Source organism: Zootoca vivipara, chromosome Z (genome assembly GCF_963506605.1).
Source record: "Zootoca vivipara chromosome Z, rZooViv1.1, whole genome shotgun sequence".
Classification (NCBI taxonomy): domain Eukaryota; kingdom Metazoa; phylum Chordata; class Lepidosauria; order Squamata; family Lacertidae; genus Zootoca; species Zootoca vivipara.
This window is the reverse complement of record NC_083294.1, coordinates 16,983,070-17,003,145: the sequence shown is the minus strand read 5'-3', so window position 1 is coordinate 17,003,145 and position 20,076 is coordinate 16,983,070. Positions and strand designations below refer to the sequence as shown.

Genomic DNA, 20,076 nt, shown 5'->3' with positions numbered 1-20,076 from the left:
CCATGTGGAATGAGAGCAATGCTTTGGTTCTCATTCTGAATGAATGTACAATTTTACGCCTTTCTCTGTCCCAAACTGAAAACTTACCCCCCCCCCCAGGTGGGTTCAGAGAATGCATCTAATCCTTTTTCAAAATGATCTCAGTCTGTCAAGGTACTCAATACCCAGGTTTTGAAGTTCTGATGAGTGTGTGTGTGTGTGAAATAGAAGATAATAATTTGCCTCTTGTTACAGAGTTGGTGAATCAGAAAGTGGGCAGACTGTGGGATGGAACACTGGGGCAGACAAGTCACAACAGTTCCTAGAGAGTCCACTAACAGGAAATCACCTGGAGGGACACCTGACTACAGGTCAGTTCCTGTCCCCTCCTGATATGCAGATGAGATTAGCTGATTTGAGCCCTAGCCTGCAATCACTCGCTCTCTTAGCTACTTCCTCCTTCGATGGGAACACATCTCCAGAGAATCTCTAGTTAGGATGGTTCTCACTCTAGGCCTGCAGCTAAGAGTGAGACCACATGGAGTCTCACTTTACTAAGTAGACTCTAGATGTATATATACTTGTAATTTTTCTAAGCAAACCTGCCTTTCTGAGATTATGCTGTTAACTCAGGATGAAACTGTAAGTAAACTCTATCTTATAAACACTGTGTTGTGTATTTCTTTTAAGAGGGACAAGGGGGACCTTTGGCAGGAAGTGTAATATTGAAGTATAAAGTGTAATATTGTTATAGAGATTCTAGCGAACCTAACGCACATGCTTTGCTGCGCACAAAAGGGGAATGTCACTCTGCTGATATTGGAAGCTTGCTAACACAAGCTTGGATAGGATCTATCTAATAATATATCCTAATCCACATCCCTAACATTCCCACACAGACTAGGGGTCTTCAGTGCAGTGATTTGGAATATGAGCCCTGCTGACTCCTGAGAACACACCTGTTCAGCCATTCCCCTGAACCAAACTTCTGGTTTTATAGTTTTACCTCTTTTGATTTTCAAAAACTGTTTTGCTTCTCAATTGCTTGTTTAATTGTCTACTTTAATGAAGGATGTCTTAGTGCCCCAATGGAATTGCTATTGCCTATTTTAATTACGGATTGGTTTTAGAGTTGTAAACCGCTTAGAGGCCAATTTGGCATGTAAGTGGCATATAATCAATAAACAACACTGGACAATTATGGTTGCATCCAGCTTAAGTTCTACTCAGAAAAGAGGTATTGCAATTAATATACCTAAATTTGCCACGTCCATCAGTTCGGCGGGTCTTCTCTAAGTAGGAGTATCATTGGCTACAACTGATTCATTTGGCCTGAGGATCACTTTGAGACAGGAGTAACGGGAAACAAGGAAAAGGCTCCACCTCATCCTTTCCAAGCATTCTCAACCCGTTTGCCACCTATTTTGTTGGAAACTGAAGGGCAGAGCAGAAACCCTCCAGGAAAACAGACAGGGCCTAAGGTCACAGAGTTGGGGGCATCACTCCAATGCTTCCGAAATCTCCCTACTGTGTGAATGTGCTGACGTGTGCAGTTAATGAACAATATCCTTGCTACCTGAATCATATGTTTCCTTTCAAGGTTCTCCTTTGAACTTTGACCCAACGGTAGCCAATGAGCAATGCGTTCCAGGAATGTGTGATGTAGACCAAGGCAAGAGCATCTCTGTCTCCAAGTTCACAGACCAGCTTATAGTCATCTAGGACATGTTGGGGCTGGAACCATAACCATGCGGTAGCTGGGACTTATTTTTGCAAACTGGATAAAAAGGAGAGTATCTCTGAGCATGTCCAGAGTGCTTGCCAAAGAACAGGCATAGGCAACATTGGCTCTCCAGCTGTTTTGGAACTACAACTCCCATGATCCCTGACCACTGGCCCTGTTATCTAGGGATCATGGGAGTTGTAGTTCCAAAACATCTGGAGAGCCAAGGTTGCCTATGCCTGCCAAAGAACATATTTTGGTCCTTGTTCAGTGGAATGTTTCACTTCTGTCTCTGTACAGCAAATGCACACACACACATCCTAAACACATATTGAAGTACTCCCTATCACTTCCCAAAGTGGCTCACCGTTTTGTCCAAGAATCACTTGACCCAAAGCCCCACAGAGCAGCTGAAACATGCTGCCTGATACTTTGGAGTCTAAACAAACAACACCTCCCAGTTTGGAAACCTGATTCCTGATCTGTGGAGATCCTATGGAGACTCAAGGAAATGCACTGTGCACCACCTCATGAGCACCTTTGCCTATGCTTTCTCTCATTCTTTCTCTTTTTCTCCCTCCCTCTCTTTTCAATAGCTACAACCTTGGCACTGAAAACAGGTGCTGGGTTAGGAACACAAGCCCCACCCAGCTCAGTATTATCTGCCCTGACTGGCAACAGCTTTCCAGAGTTTTAGACCGGAGGGGGGGGGCATTTCCAGCACCACCTGGGACTGACCGTGGGGATTTCTGCATGCAAAAATACATGCTCTGCCACTTTGTTATGGACTCTCCCCTAAATATTACATTTCTAGTCCTCACTGTTCAGAATTAAAGGGCCAAATGGACACAGGCTCTCCGGGCTTTCAGAAAAGGGTATTTCCCCAGCTCTAGCTACACAGGTCAGAGACTGAACCTGGGACCTCCTGGGACGATAAGCAGCAGATGCTTCGTCACTGAGCTATGGTCCTCCTTCTAAGAATAAAGTAAGGTTCTAGTCCTCATTGTTCTCAATAAAGGGCTGCCTTAAATAGGAACATTAGAAGCTACTTCATACCATTGGTGTACCTTGCCAAGTAGAATCATATAATTATAGAAATGTAAAGTTGGAAGGGACCCCAAGTGCCATCTAGCCCAACTCCCTGGAATGAAGGCATCAAGGCTAAAGAATCCCTGGCAGATGGCCACCCAAACTTTGCTTAAAAACCTCCAATAAAGGAGAATCCACCATCTGTCAAGGTCATAGAATCATAACATAAGTGAAACTCGGAAGATTATAATATCATCGAAAAGTGCATTTATTTCAGTAATGCAACTTAAAAGGTGAAACCAATATATGAGACAGATGCATGACATGCAAAGCAAGATCTGTCAAGCCTTTATTTGTTGTAATTGTAATTTTATTTTAATAATTGTAATTGTATTACTGTGGAATTTCCAAAAGAAAGCATTTGTCAAAATTAAAATTAAAATTAAAAAATAGTAAGTTGCATTACTGAAATAAATGTACTTTTTGACGATATTCTAATTTTCCGGGTTTCACCTGTAGTAGAGTTGGAAGGGACCCCAAGAGTCATCTTGTCCCAACCCCTCCCCTCTTGCAGTACAGGAACCACAGCTAGTGTTTCTGACATTGCCTGGCAGCAGCTCTCCAGCAAGCCTTCCCCCAGCCCTAACACGAGATGCAGGGGATCGAACCGGGCAGTCTTTGGCACATAAGGCGGATGCTCTACCCACTGCGCTACCACCCCCTTCCCCTCAAGGAAGGGTTATGTCCTCTTGACATAAAGCTTGGCTCTGTACACATGGTTCCTAAACCTCTTGAGTCTTGGTGACTGGTTGACATTAAACGGGTTAGAGGCATGTGCCCCCAGCCCTCTCCTCCACCAGGGCAGGTCCTCCTCCTCCTGCTCGCTTGGGTCGTGCAGGCCTACCTAATTTTTGCATGCAAGCCCGGAGTCTCTCCTCAAGATTTGACACTCTGTTCTGAAGCTCTTCGTAGTCATAGGCGCCAATCTCCTCCTGGAGCTCGTTAAGAACTGACGTCAGATTCTGGACCTCCTCTTTAAACTGCAAAACCAATTTGGCATCGGCCTTGTACTCCTCCAACACAGGGATCAGGGGCCTAAGCTCCTCCATTTTCGCTTTAATCGCCTGCAAGGTTAAAATAAGCTTGGTTTCAATGCTCTGGTCTGCAAAATCCCTGCTCACCCCTTGCCTACCTCTAAGAGAGCTGCCTGCCTGGGATGCGCTTTCTCCAACACCCTCACAACAAAAGACCATCATTATTATTAGTATTATTAATGCTTGCTGAGTAGGGGTGGGGGTGGGTGTCCAAATGTGGAAAGGATATATAAATATAAATATATTATATAATATTAAACAGTCTGGAGCACACCGTCTTATTTGGGAAAAAAGGCCTTTATTTAGAATTTTTTTTCTTTTTTTTTTTAGAATGCAACATCTTAAGGTTACATGCTTCAGTCACATACACAAATTCTTTTTTTCCCTTTTCCATAAATTAATAATAATAATAATAATAATAATAATAAATAATTAATGCATCAACAAGGATTTTTGCAAAACTAGTCATGAAATGCATCTCTAACATTTTACATGCAAAAGTTAGAACTCTCGGCTGTTTGTGAAGCTGGAATAATGGTGCTAATTTGCCAAAAAACGGAAACAAAAAGAATTAAGAATAATCAAATGAAGAGGAAATCAAAGGATGGCGGGGAAGGCTCTCTGCTTTCTGCTTTTTTTTTCATGGTTACATGGAGGGGGAATGAACGGCTTCTTCAGTCAGTGCGACATTGGGTGTTAAAATTTCTTTTAAGTTAGCCCTGAAAGCAAGAAAATGAGAGGCGGTTGAACAGCTAGCTTGCTAACCTCTTTAAACAGACAGCAGCTATTAACAGACTGTTTCTTTTCTTTTTTTAAACATGAATTAATCAATTAAGACAAAATAAAATAATGGGTTCTGGTCTTCCTAACTGTGCTTGTCTCTCAAGCAAGCCCGTGGGTTTACTTGGAAGTCAATGCAGTTAGCGGGATTGTAATCTGGAAAAACAGATTCCCCCCCCCCCAGCCCACCCCCAAGAAAAGGAAAACACTTTCATGGCTTGGGCACAGTTACACCCTATGTTTAAAGCACTGTGATACTATTTTAAACAGCTATGGATTTACTAGAAACTGTAGTTTGTTCAGAGTGCCCGAGAGTTGTTAGGAGACACGCCCCCCCTTCTCCTCAAAGGGCTCCAATTCCCAGAGTTCCCTTGAAAGAGGCATTGACTGTTAAACCACACTGAGAGGAGACTAAGGGGGCCTTTTAACTACTCTCAGCATACCCTTAACAAACTAGAACTCCCAGAATTCTCTGCTTAAAGTGGCTTTGAATGGGATCCTTCTCTTCTGCCTCATCCACACAGTGACTTTGTCAATGATAGGGTTGTAAAGGGGAAAGGACGCTGAGGTTTAAGAGGTTCCTCTCAAAAACAAAACAAAAACCCCTTCTAAATTCAGTTGTGGATAGAATTGGTGCAGGGGCTATAATTCCTGCAGGATCAATAGCCAGTCTGAGCAGCTGGACAATTTCCTTCCCCTTCTAAATGAATACATCAGTGTGGTGTGTGTGTGTGTGTGTGTGTGTGTGTGTGTGTGTGACCCTTCCAATGATTTCACATCATGACTTTTCTGTAAACTGCACTATTAGTGCACAGCCCTGCGTCCTTTTTATGAGGAAAGATCATAACTCAGTGATAGCGCATCTGCGATGCAGTCCTAAAATGGTTTAACTCCAGGGCCGGCCCTATGGCAAGGCTGGGTGGTGCAGGGCGCCAGGGCGCCGGGCTGCAAGGGGGGCCCCACGCCGCGCCCGCCCGCCGCGCTGGGAAACGGGGCGGTGGGGGGATCTTCGCACCAGGGCGCCAGATATGCTTAAGACGGCCCTGTTTAGCTCTAGGTACCTCCAGGTAAGAGGAGACTAGGATTCCAGTCCTAACGGTTCTGGAAAAGAGGCTGAATTAAATACCGGTAGGAAGATAGGAAGTTGCTTTATACTGAGGAAGACTACTGGTCCATCTAGCTCAGTATTGTCCACACTGACTTAGCAGTGGCTCTCCAGGGTCTCAGACAGGGGACTTTCTAAGCCATAATAGGAGATGCTGCTGGGGATTGAACCTGGAGATGTCTGCATGCAAAGTGCATGCTCTGCCACTGAGCTACACCCCTTCACACACAAACAAAGGTTCTAGCTCTCACAATTCTGAATAAGAGGGCTGAATAATAGGAATACAGGAAGCTGTGGGATACTGAGTCAGACCATTGGTCTCTCTAGCTCAGTACTGCCAACACTGACAGGCAGCAGTTCTCTGGGGTTTCAGGCAGGGAATCTCTTCCCAACCCTATCCAGAGATGTCAGGGATTGAACCGGAACCCTCTGCATGCAAAGCGGATGCTCTACCAGTGAGATAGTGCCTTTCTTTTGACAAGGTTCTAGTCCTCATGGTTGTGAATAAATGGTTGAATCAATCGGAACATAGGAAACTGCCCTTTTCTGCCATTGGTACATCTAGCTTAGCATTACCTACACTGACTGGCAGAGGCTCTTTGGTGTTTCAGGCAGGGCAACTTCCCAGCTTTAGCTGGGGATTGAGCCTGCAACCTTCTATATGCAAACCAAACCCTCTACCCACTGAGCTAAGACCACCCCCCCCCAAAGGCTGCTCAGTCTCATCCCTTGGGCAAGTAGCAAGCTCACCTTGAACTGTCTGGCCAGGTGCTGCTTGTGACTCTCTTCCACTTGCTTGAACTTCGACTCCAGGCCTCTCATCTGGTTCTCCATCTTCTCAACGTACTGTAGATCCCGCTGGGTCCGCCTGTCCAACACTTCTATTGACTGGGACATGTTTTGTACCTGAGCAGAAAGGTGGGTTGGAGGGAGGGACACACAGAAGATAAACAGAAGCCGTTAACTTGAGATGTGGCCAGTTTCCCCCCCACCCCACAACACAGCTTCAACAGACAGGTGAATGGAAGAAAAATAGTGAATATGTTTCTACTTATGCTTGGTACTCTAATGGACAAATCCATGCTGATCAGTGGCTATCAGCTGAAAGCCATATTCCCTCTGAATCACAGGCTTTAAGAGAATTGGACAAATTAAATTCATGGAGGTGAAGGGTATCAATAGCCATAATGGCCATGTTCTGCTTCCATGGTTGGAGGCAGAAATGCTTCTGAACACCAGTTGCTGGAAACTACAGGAATGGAGAGGACACTTGTGTTCAAATTCTGCTGGGGGGTGGGGCTTCCTCTCGTGGGCATCTGGTTGGATAACAGGATACTGGACTTGGTGGGCCATTGGCCTGATCCACCAGGGCTCTTTTCATAGATGCTCATTGTGATAGAAGAACCTCCATGCCCACGGAGTATTAGCTCTACATACCAGAGAATGAGAAACATCTGGCAAGTGTTCTTGTTGTGGGTGCCCACTGTGAGAATTGGATGTTGGACTGGATGGACAGAACTTATGGTGCTGTTTCACTTTATTATCCATGAAATTGGCGAGGATACAGGCACTACCCACAGAGCTATTGCCCTTCCCCTAAAAACGGAGGAATATTCTGGTCCTCATAGTTCTGAATAAAAGGCTGAATTAAACAGAAAGCTGTGTTAGTATGTAGAATCAGGCCACTGATCCAGCTCCTTCAGTATTGACAACACAGACTGGAAGGATTTCGGACAGGGATCTCTCTCTCAGCCCTACCTGGAGATGCCACTGGGCCTCGAACCTGGGACCTTCTGCATGCAAAGCAGTTGCTCTACCATTGAGCTACCAACCTTCCCCTAAAAATACAGTAAAGCAAGATTCTAGTCCTCGTGGTTCTGAATAAGCATGTAGTTGCTATGGCCCATCCCCAACGTTCTTATAATCAGTTAAACTTATCATCTTTGGTGCAAATGAGGACAATCATGGAGCCTCTTTTTTCATTCTTCTGTTCACTCACCTGTCTTCTGAAGCAGAGGAGGCGATTCATTACCGCCTGGGTGTGTTTGACTAAGAAGGATGTCTTCACTGTAAGGTGAATGATCACCTCTTCATTTACACCCGACAGTCATCGATTGCTGGATACAGATAAAGCGGGAACCCCAGCGATAGAGACAGTTGCTAGGCACCATGAACTCACCTTGATATATTACAGCATCAATCACAAGAAGAGACTCAGGAAGAGGTGGGTGCCATGTAAAAAGCCATCTAATGAATGAGACCAAGCCTGGCTATGCACCATTCATTTAAAGAACCCCACCATTAAAAAAACAAATAAACATGGGAACTGTAGTTTCTGAAGGGTGCTAGAAGCTGGCAGCTGTGGTGGGTAAAGTATAGTTCCCAAGTTCGTTCATTCGTTCGTTCGTTCGTTCGTTCGTTCGTTCGTTCGTTCTCTCTCTCTCTCTCTCTCTCTCTCTCTCTCTCTCTCTCTCTCTGTGTGTGTGTGTGTGTGTTCATGCTTGTGTATGCTTTAAATGTATGGTGTGTAAGCAGCCTGATTTTATACACTTAGGCTGAGTACATAACACACAGCACATAACATTCCCCAGCTTTTCCTCATCATGTATTTGTGTAGCTTCTTATTCCTGCTTGAACACTAGGGTTGCCAGGCTCAATAGAGGACAGGACTTCTGTGCCTTTAATTGCCCTGCTCTCTTTTGAGTCTGGAAACCTTAAAGAGAAACCCTTTGTTTAATTTCCAAGCAAAGGGTCTGCTGATTTCTCTTTAAGGTTTCCAGACTCAAAAGAGAGCAGGGCAATTAAAGGCACAGAAGTCCTGTCCTCTATTGAGTCTGGCAACCCTATTGAATACAGAACCTGACATTTTTTCCATTGAAATTTCTTTTGTTAGCTTTGGTCTGGCTTGTCAATAGCTTTATTAAATTGTGTGCCCAGAACTGGACAGAGTATTCCAGGTGTGGTCTGACCAAGGCAAAATAGAGAGGTACTATTACTTCCCTTGGTCAGGACACTAGACTTCTTTTGATGCAGCCTGGAATAGCATTAACTTTTTTTGCTGCTGCATCACATTGTTGACTCATGTGAAGCTTGTTATCTACTAATACTCCTAGATCCTTTTCACATGTACTATTGACAAGCCAGGCACCCCCATCTTATATTTGTGCAGCTGGTTCTTCCTGCCTAAGCATAGAACATGGCATTTGTCCCTATCAAATGTTACTTTGTAAGATTTGATACAGTTCTCCAATCTGTTAAGGCCATCTTGAATCTCAATTCTGACTTCTGCAGCATTGAGTACCCTCCCAGTTTGGTGACATCTGCAAATTGGACGAGCATTCCCTCAATACCTTCATCTATGTCGTTTACAACATTGAGCAACAATTAGCCCAGAAATACTTTTAAGGTTATTTTAATCCAGTTCTGTATGCAGCCTTCATGTTTTGTAAACTAAAGGGTTACACCCCTTCATAGAAATGTCAACCTTCTATTAAAAATGTTGTGAAAGGCCACTCTAGGAGATTCTCTATATATATTTGAATCATGTGTGTGTGTGTGTGTGTGTGTGTGTGTGTGTTTAACCACCTTCATTTGCAGTTGTTACAGACATGCCTTGCTATAACAATCCACTAATAGTATATTATACTTTCAATCTCTCCAAACTCCAAACACAATTAGATTTTCCCTTTCCTCTTTTTTGCAGTTCTCTCTGTGTGGGAGGCTGATGAACAAGAGCCCCTATTCTGTTCTTTAAAAGCAAAAATGGTGATGTGGAAATAGCATAAGGAAACCAACACAAGAACACCAAAAGAACCTGCTGGATCAGGCCAAAGTAGGCCCATTTGTTCTAGCATCCTGTTCCCAGAGGGGTCAACCACAATGAGAAGCCCTCAAGCAGGGCCTGAGTGCAATAGTATTCTCCAGTTCTTATGCCCCAGTATCTAGTATTCAGAGGTAGACTGTTCCTGGGCATGGAGGTTCTGCTATCATAATAGGTCTCCATAGGAAGAGCCCTGCTAGATCAGGCCAATAACCCATCTAGTCCATTGTCCTGTGCTCACAGTGGCCAACCAGATTCCCACTGCTGCCTCTGACCGTGGAGGCGGAGCATAGCACTTTGTGTCTAGTAGCCATCAACAGACTTCTCCTCCATGCAATTGTCTAATCCTCTTTTAAAGTCATCTAGGTTGGTGGCCATCACTGCCTCCTGTGGGAATGAGTTCTATAGTTTAGCTATGCATTGCATGAAGAAGGACTTCATTTTATCTGTCCTGAATCTTTCAACATCCAGCTTCGTTGGATGGCCACAAGTTCTGTTGTCATGAGAAAGGGAGGATCCATTTTCTGTGCATGGGATCCATCACTTTTTGCAAATGGGATGGGGAGAAGGGACCATATTATCCTTCAAAATGCCTTCAGCTATGGGATAATCTCTGTCACAGGCCAGTCTCCTGGGAGGATAATTCCCCCTCTGGGAGTATAGTACAAGCCCCCACTCCAAGGCTAGCCCATCTTTGATCATTCATAGTTAAGCTTGCTTTCCCTTCCCAGAGGTCTAGCTATGATAGCACTGCCACTTAAAACGTCTCCATGAAGTATGGTGTGATTTTTCATAATACAAAAGTTACAAGAGTCCACCTTTCTTCACAGAGGATTTGGCCTGCTGGGTGGCTACGAACTCTAACCATTCAATGGAACCTCCATGCTCAGGAGAACTATACCTCTGAATATCATTCGGAGGCCATTGTCAGTGGACATAACCTCCCAGAAGTAAATGGCTGTCCACAGTCAGAAATAGAGTGTTCGTTTAAATCAATGGTTCCCAAAGTAGGTAATACCATCCACTGTGGGGAGATGGGATTACCTGGGATGTACTAAGAGACAAGTGGGTGGCAGGGGCATGCTGGAGGGGTAAAATACTACCAGACTTTAAAAAGCTGATATCAACAGATCAAGTTCACCAATTTTGTTGAATTAATTAAACTAAATAATTTTAATTGGATTTTGAATAGGTGTGCAATTCATGGAGACTGATTTGAATTTTATTTTATTTTATTTATCTTCCTTAGTGGTTCATGCAGATTGCTATTCTGATTTTTTCTTTTTTGTAGGGTATGGTAGGGGGCATAGGGGATGAGTTTATGGAAGCAAGGAGTCGGTGGCTAGAATTTTTTTGGGAACCAACAGCTCAAATGGACATCAGCTTGAACCTATGCAAGGATTCAGAAGTATAGATTCAGAAATTCTGGACCAGCTATGATTAATCAAATCCTGGCAGATAGTCTTCCAAATGCCAGGGATAATGGTATCACCCACAAGAATCCAATTAATTTAAAGGGGGGGAGGCCCAGAAAAGATGTCATTTCATAAGAATTTATGCATGATCTGTGGAAACCATTAAGAAAAGAATCCCTAGATCCCAAGATTATATCCCTTAATAAGATTCTTCTGATCTCTCTGCCCTGCAGGCTATTAAAATCAGATCACGTGAGTGTTGGTGTAAAATATACATCTCTACATATCACAACTCCTTTTTCTTTTTGGCTAGCATTTGATGTGGGCCATGCTGTCATCTTACTCGAGCTTTTCTTTAATGTCAGAAGGAGAGAGACAACAGCATGGTGCTCCATTTTAATTTTGCTTCCTTCCTATGGTTTTTTTTTTTAATATCGGGGGAAAAATTGGGCCGACTGGCTCTTTGAAAATGTTAAAGCGTTCTGTGAATGGAGAGCAATGCAAACCATGCCAATTGGAGATGTGATGATGATAATAATACTCACCCACTCTTGTTGCTGATTTATTTGGGACAACACCCAGGCTTTGATCTTTCCACGGTTTTAATTAACAAGAATGCATCAGAGTGCCTCAAGCTTTCAAAAATATTTTTTTCCTGCGGCTTTCAGCACCGTAACATCCAAGCATGGCAAATTAATGAAAGCAAATTAATTGATCTCTTCTAAAGCCAGGACGAAATTTGCTCTTCCCAGTAAGTTTCCCCTGCAAGTTTTTAAATGTCAGATATTCTCCCTAGGTAGATGCTCCTAGGTGCTCAGGTATTTAAAATGTGAGAAGGACCCCATGACATGCAATTGCTATATTTGAAATTTGGCAGGGTTTGGCAGCAGACATGCATTGGTATTTAGAGTTTGACCGTGGAAGGGTTATATCTCATAAAAGGCACCTGCAGAAGGGAGAATGCCAACTCCTCTATAAAGATATCACAGTTCAGAACTGGAGAAGGGTGTTTGTGTGATTTTATGCATATATATTTTTTGCTCACAATTTCATAATTACCCAGGTTTTGACCCTTACAACTGGACTTGGTATTATGTGTCTGAGTTCTCTAACCAGTATAATTCTACTGATCGAAAGCAAGAATTTCAAAATTGTGACCTGTGAACCTTATGCAAAGATTAAACATTTTAGCCATTTTACCAACTGCCCTTTTCTCAATCAAGTTGGTTCAAATGAAATAAAATTGCAAATAACTGACATTTTATACACTGAAGGGAGAGTTGTTGGGTGACATTCAGGATGACTCAGCTGGAACTCATCACCAGTTTTTCTATTTCCTAACATAATAATAATAATAATAATAATAGACCTTTTTTTATTTAAAGGAACAAGTTCCCAACTTTCAGCCTCACCAATTAATCAACTAAAGTTAAGTTGATTAACCTACCACTGAAGTTCATTAAATATTGTATTTCTGGAGTGAAGTAAGGATGGGAGACACAACCCTTTAAAAATACATGCGGGTCCCACTATCAGCACACTAATTATCTGCAATTCAGTTACCCGAACATAAAGAATCACCCCGAAACCACGCTCCATGCACAACTGATTCACATATCTGAGCAGCTGGACTTTGCTCACTCCCTTACTTGTTTTTGCTTTGCTGGTCAACAGCAGGTATTTTCAGGCAGAAACCCTGGAGAGTGGCAGGGACAGATCCTGGATGAGAAATGTTCCCACAGGAAATAATAGAAATAATCAGCTCATGATGTGAATGCTTGCCTAGCAAACAGGATGCATTGTGTTCGGAAAGGGGGACCTGCATGTAAAAGCAAGATTAATCTACTGCTGAAGTTCATTAAAGATTATAGCAGTAGGTTGGTGGAAGGTAGAGGGACAACAACCCCTGTTGTGTGTTTTTTTTAAATAAAAAAAGCAAGTTCCACCAATTAATTAACTTAAAACTTTAGATGATTAACCTATCACCAAAATTCATTAGAGGTTGTACTTGTGGGGCATGGCAAGCATAGGGAAACACACACATTCAAGCTGAAGTTTTGTTACAAATATTAACTCCTTCCCCCCTCCAGAAAACAACAACAAGAGAGCAATTGGGCAATCTTTATCTCAAATCCATGCTTGGTTTTGCAGTAGTTAAAGCTCAGCTCCATTTGCATTCCTGAGTAGCCACTAGGCCCTCCCACCCTCTTGTCTTCCGGGACACCTGGTTACCTTTTCTAATAGCTGCCGCAGTTGCTTCGTCCTGGCATCGCGCGAGCACATTGTCTGTTGGGGGGCCACCACTGTGCATATACACCTCCCTTCGCTGTCCTGAGCAGAACTGTAGACCTGCCAACTTTCCTCTGGGTTGGTAGGCAACACCTGGTTTGGCATAGGGGAAGAAAGCATAAGAGAACACAGAATAAGAACCTGAGAGGTGGGCCAGACCAGAAGGGGCCATCTAGGCCAGCGTCCTGTTCTCATAGGGGCCAAATACCTCACAGAACCTAGGAACTGCCTCTGGACTTGAAGGTTCCATAGGGTCCATAGGAACATAAGAAGAGCCTGCTGGATCAGGCCAATGGGCCATCTAGCCTAGCATTCTGTTCCCATAGCAGCCCACCAAATGCTTGTGGGGAAACTGGCAATGTGGGTAGATGCATGAAGGAAAGCCCTCTCCCCATCCTCCACACGAACCGGAGAGACAGACAATAGGGAGCTAGATAGAAAGAAAGTAGAAAGGGGAGGACTGACAAGATAAGGAAATGGATCAAAGATTGAAAAAGGAGGGAGGAGGAGGAGGAGGAGGAAGAAGAGAAACAAGTTATTATGGAAGGAACAGGGCCTTTTCAGTGGTGGTTTCCTGACTCTGGATTTCTCTCTGACCCTGGATTTCTGAAGCCATCTTTGAAAGGTCTCGTTCCCCCTGTTGCCACTCTGTTGTTCTGTAAGGAGGGCTTGCCATAGAGAAAAATGCATGTCACCGGTATTACCAGCTTCTACCGGGGAGATTAAAACAACAACAACAACACATTTTTTCAGACAGGTGGGGTAGGGTTCGTCCTTTTTGATTTTTTTCTAGGATGGACAGCTTTAGTCCATCATGTTCTTTTTATACTTTTGGTGTTATTTTGAATTTTGTATTCTGTTTATTTCATGTTTTGAGTGACAATTAATGGAAAGGATGATAATCATATAATTCAAAGTATTACACATCCAGATGCTACAGATAAAGATGTTTAGCATCTAAGTGTTCAGAGTACAGACATCATCTCAGTAATCTATACAACAATCCTGTAAGGTGGGCCCAGGGGCGTAGCATGGGGATGCCAGAAGGCCATTGCCCTGGACGCAGATTTTTGAGGTGGCGTAAAGCAGGCCCCCCCCCATGCAGGCAACCCCCACACAGCCTAGCCTGGTACTCTCCTGATGTTGGTGGAACCAATGCTTGTGGAGCAGAGCACTGGGACAGACCATGATGGGGTCCCAGCGTGGGGGCACTTGCTTCGCACCAGCGAAATGCCACATCATCTGGCCAGTGTGCCCCTGCTTGGCTCCAGGGCGGTGCAGGGTCTCTCTGATAGGGTTGGCTGTGGTGCCACGTCTGGCTCCTTCACCCTCTTTGCCCTGCCTGCCCCTGGTGCACATGCACCCTTCCATCACACATGTGCCTGCCCCGGGCGCTGCTTGCTCATGCAACACCACTGGGTAGGCCGGAAATCTTTCTTGTCCCTGTCTTGCAGCTGATGGCGGGATGTGTGGCTTTGGGTGTGTGGGTGTGACTCACTTAAGACCACCTAAGTGAACTCATGGGAGAAGTAATGTTTAGAGCCTCACAATGCTTCAAGCTGGAGGAAGGGGGCTTCTGAGATCCCTCCTTGCCCAACACAAACCCATCAATCTCCACATCTAACATTGCCAAGAATTAAAGAACAGAAGAGGCGCTCTGCTGGATCAGACCAAAGTGGGGCCACGTAGTCTAGCATTGTGTTCTCATAGTGGACAACCAGACAGTGGCATAGCATGGGGGACACTAGGGGGGACATGGCCCCGAGCGTACAACCAGGCACCCCTACAGCTTCTGTGGGGATTCCTGTCCTGCCCTGCATAGGCGACAGAGCAGCCCATCAGGGGCTGCCACCCATGCAAGTTCTGGCAGGCCTCATTCCTGGCTCTTTGGGCTTTCATGCCTGCCAACCTGCCTGCCTACAAGGGGTCTCTGAGCCCTAGAGCCCAGCCTGGCCTCACCACCGCGACCCCAGCAGAGGCCGGCAACCACAGAGGCACTTGCTCTTCGCTCAGCAGACTGCGCTCCCCAGACAGCAGCGGGAGCAGCCCAGGCCCACGGTGAGTGGGCACAGATGGAGGGAGGTAGGAATGGAACACCCCAGTGCAGCCCAGCCTGGCACTCCTCTCTGAGGGCATTAGGGGGATTTGCCCACCACAAGCTGCATTGGCCAGCCAGGCTCCCCCTTGCATGGGCAGGCCCCGCTTGGCTCTCATGGCAACCCACGCTACGCTGCTGCAACCCTCTCCTGGGAAGCCTGAAAGACGTATTTGGGTGCAAAGAGCCCCGTGATTCCCAGCAACTGGTATTCATAGACACACTGCCTCTGACAGTGGAGGTAGAAGAGCTCTGTAGCTGGTTTATGCCATCTAGTCCACCCATTCCAGCCTCCTGTTCTCACAGAGGCCACCCAGATGACCAATATAGGAAGCCCACAGGCATGGCTTGAGTGCAACAGCCATCTCCCCACCTGCAGCTGATATTCAGAAGCATTGCTACCTCTGACTGTGAAAGCAGAGCATAGCCATTGTGGCTAGTAGCCATTGATAGCCCTCTCCTCCATGAAGTTGTATGCTGCATTAGTCATACTTGGGGCAGGCCTATTAAAATCAACTCTTGTGACTAACATTGGCCAATTGATATCAGTGGGTCTACTCTGAGTGAAACCTGCAGACCCCACCCCCCAAGTGTCCCTATTTTCCAGGGACGGTCCTGGATTTAAAGAAGCCACCCCGGTTTCTGATTTAATCCCAGAATGTCCTGCTTTTCCTTAGGACATTCCTATTTTCATCGGAGAAATGTTGGAAGGTATGGAGTTTTGTGGCCCCCAAGCCAAGGAGATAAGCAACTATACAACCTTTAGAAGACACCCGAAGGCAACCCTGCATATTATTATTATTATTATTATTATTATTATTATTATTATTATTTGGAAGCCATCCAGAGTGGCTGGGGAAACCCAGTCAGATGTCCGGGGTACTACTACTACTACTTCTTCTACTGGAATAGGACATTCCTATTTTCATCAGAGAAATGCAGGAGGGTATGAACCTGGTTGTTTAGAACCCAATGGTGAGATAAACTGGGCAACTCCCACCTTTCCATTTGCAATCATGCTGCACATTACCGTTTACTGTGATTCTTTTAGAATGGACAGAGAAACATCTTGTCCAAATTTTCCAGGTACAGTACTTGGAGTTCCAGAGAATGGCTCTAGGGACTATTTTTGTACCTCTGTAAATAATTAACCACTTTAAAAGCATCTTTATGGTCAGTCTGTTTCACCAAAGGGGGGGGGAGGAGGAGACGGAGAAGGAAAAAATCCTACAAATGAAAATAGTTCTTTCCACTTTTAATCTGTATGTTTCAGAAGAGGAGATAGAGGACTGAGACCCCAGATTCTGCATTCAGAGTTGACTCCAGCTTGGTGCCTTCCAGATGTTGAGGTTTTATACAACCAAGCAGTATACACATTTTATGAAATAAATAAATTACAGCTCCCACCAGCCCCAACAGCCAGCATGGTTGATGGTCAGGGATCACTGGATCATATAATTGTAGAGTTGGAAGAGACCCCAAAGGCTTATCTAGTCCAACCCCCTGCAATGCAGGAAACATAGCAAAACCATCCCTGACCCAGCTTGGAATGTCTTCTGCTTTCACACACTGTCTCCCCTTCCCACATCAACACACCCCTTCCACCCCCACAACAACATTATCCTGTCTCAATTACAACACACACACCCTTTTGGCACTGATTCCAAAGAGTCACATTCTCTCAAACTCCCCTTTGTCTTTCTCACCTGGAAATAGGAAGACAATATCTTAATAGAGCCAGCATGGCATAGTGGTTAGAGGGTTGGACTAGCATCTGGGAGACCAGGGTTCAACCCCCCCCCCCCGCTCAGTCAGGAAACTCTTACACCAGTCACTTACTCTCAGCCCAACTTACTTCACAGGGTTGTTGCGAGGATAAAATAGGCAGGAGAACTATGCACCTTGAGTTCCTTGGAGGAAAGGTGGGATACATACCTAATTAATTAATTAATTAATTACTACTACTACTACTACTAATAATAATAATGTACTTTTCAAATCCAGGGGCTCACATATGCAAGAACTCTGGTCCTTTTCCAAATTACCAAAACCACACCTTGAAAAGACACCAGACCCTTCTCCAGCCACATCAGACTTCTGCTTTCCAAAATAACCTAAATCCAGGAAACTGGCTAACAAAACGACACCTTAAATCATAGCCATAATGATCACAACCGAGCGATTTCTTTGGGGGGGGGGATTTCATCTGAAGTGTGTGGAGGGAACAGTCTAAAAGAGTTTGGGTAGCAGATTCTTCCCTCTCCTCTTCCTGACCCTGAATAGATCATTCATCTTCCCTGCTCAGCTGAGACATCTACTGTAAAAATGGCACATCAGCCTCAGCAACAGGGAATATTCCCAAAAGCATATTGGTTTCGTAGAATCGTAGAACTGTAGAATTGGAGGGGTAATCCAGCCCAACCCTCTGCAATGCAGGAATCACAACTAAATAATGCCTGACAGGTGGCCATCCATCGTCTGCTTGAAAATCTCCAGTGAAGAAGTCCACCACCTTCCAAGGAAGTCCTTTCCACGGTCGAATGGACCTTACTGTTGGAAAGTTCTTCCTAATGTCTAGTTGGAATCTCCCTTCTCCTCACTTGAATCCATTGATTTGGGTCCTGCCCTCTGGAGCAGTAGAAAACAAGCTTGCTCCATCGTTCATGTGACAGGCATTCAGATATTTGAAACTGGCTATTACTGGTATATCCCCTCTCATTCTCCTCTTTTCCAGGCTAAACATCCCAAACTCCCTCAACCATTGCTCATAAGGCTTGGTTTCCAGACCTTTTATCAATTTGGCTGCCCTTTTCTGCACACGCTACAGCTTGCTTCTTTCAATTTCATTTGCTCTAATCCCTTAAAGAGCCTATGTTTTAATAGCAAATACAGGACATGGTGTTGTTGGTTGTTGTTGTTTTTAGTCCCCCCCCCACACACAACGATTTACAGCTGCTTTATAAATCTTGTGTTTCACCACCCTATACACACAGTAATTGACCTAGTCAGCAATCATTTCTGAGCAGCACACACACACACCATATTGCAATGAACAGCGTGATTTGCAGCAGAAATCTGAGCATCTGTTTGCTCAGAAGGACGTCTCACTGTTTTCGATGGGGCTTAATCCAGAGTCAACTGCACCCTGCCATCTTAATTCCTGGACAAAAACTACCTCCCATTTGGAAGATGAAAAAATAAAATGAATTGCTGCATAAATCAAGACGGCTCCTTCCTATATCCTTCATGCCTCTTTTTTGGGGGGTGGGGTAGGAAGGGAGTGGTGGTCATGGAGGAGACGACAGGTGGGAACTGGTGGGCCCCATCACACTTCTCCACCTGTACAACGTTTTCTTGCACAACATCATAAGGTGGTTATAAAAAAACACACCACAATTTTGACATTGCACAGGCCAAGAGATTGATAAACAGGAAGGAGGAGAATGAACATGGTCAGCCACAGTTCACTGGGCTTACAATTAGGGAGAAGGATTATGGGGGGGGGGTTTCATGCTCTCAGCCACAAAGTGCTCTCCCCCCCACCAGTAAAGCACATCACAGACTCCAAACCCGCTGCATTAAGTCCACTTGTTAGACCAACACTAAGAGGATTCCCCTTAGAGTGGGTATTTCAATGCTCCCCACCAATCACAATCACCACTCAATCCATCTTTCCACACACCAATTTTATCTTTATATGGGACATATGTATAAGCATGCACAGGACTGGGACCCTGATGCAAGCTCTCTTTCTATGAGGCTCGCTTGCTGTCCTGCTGCACAGCACACTTCCAAATCTCACCCCAGAACCTGCTCACACATGAAGGTGAACAAGCCATTTCTTGAAAGAAGTGTGAATGAAACTCTGCATGCATGGGCCAGCATTGTACATGATTGAATACATGCCATGTATTTAAAGCATAGTCCTTCCCTGGGTGATCCAGGAACTGTAGTTTGTGAAGGGTGCTGAAAATGGTCATCCTGTGGGGCATAAAACTACAGTTCCTGTGATTCTGTTTTTTTAGGGGGGATTTCTGTGTTGTTGGACGCGTGGAAACATATTCAGGTGTTCCAAGACCTCACTTGATGTTTCAGTCCTTGGATGGTATGCAAACCATCCCTTCATTTAGAGAGTGTTGCACCAGGTCATGTGTGTGGACAGATGCAAAAATTGGGTACCACATTCTCCTCCCTCTGACTTTGATGGATGGGATGGAGAGGAGAGGGCAGAGCCCCTCCCCCCCCAAAAAAAACACTGCTTGCTTTTTCTTTTTTTCTTTTTAAAAGAGGAGCCTCAGCCACTTCCCAATCTTAAGACACCCAAGGACTGGATGAGGAGGAAAGAGAGCTGAAGTCTTTGAAAGCCAAAATGTCTAACTGCAGGCAGGGCTGCTGGTGGTCAGGGGCATTGCTAAGGACTTAAAGCAGTGAGGCCTGCAATGGCAAGCCTTTGTAAAAAAATTGCATCTGATAATCTATAGGGGGGGATTTAGGTGGTGGGAGGTGACTAAATGGTGTGTGTGAGAGTTTGTGTGTGTGAAACCATCTACCCTATAAGCAAAGTTAGTATTTTAAGACAACTTTGCTTATAGGGTGGAGGATTTCACACACACACAATTTTAAGTTAGAAAGAGAGGAAGGGAGTGACACAAGATATATGCCCCTCTCCAACCCACCTACTAACAAGACTCTGATGGATTGAATGCAATATGTCTGTCTATGTAACCTTCCCTATTGGGTAGATGCC

General features: G+C 44.7%; 1 protein-coding gene across 2 annotated transcripts in view; it reads right to left on the bottom strand.

Moving 5' to 3' along the window:
* The window catches only part of OLFM1 (olfactomedin 1), a 49,276-nt gene that overhangs the window by 7,003 nt on the left and 22,197 nt on the right, over positions 1-20,076 (bottom strand). For both annotated transcript variants that reach the window (XM_035113493.2, XM_035113492.2), the window contains exons 2-4: positions 13,178-13,327; positions 6,461-6,616; positions 3,636-3,855 (exon numbers count right to left, since the gene is read on the bottom strand). In XM_035113493.2, the coding sequence (XP_034969384.1) occupies positions 3,636-3,855; positions 6,461-6,616; positions 13,178-13,327 (526 nt within the window). The remainder of the gene's footprint in view (positions 1-3,635; positions 3,856-6,460; positions 6,617-13,177; positions 13,328-20,076) is intronic.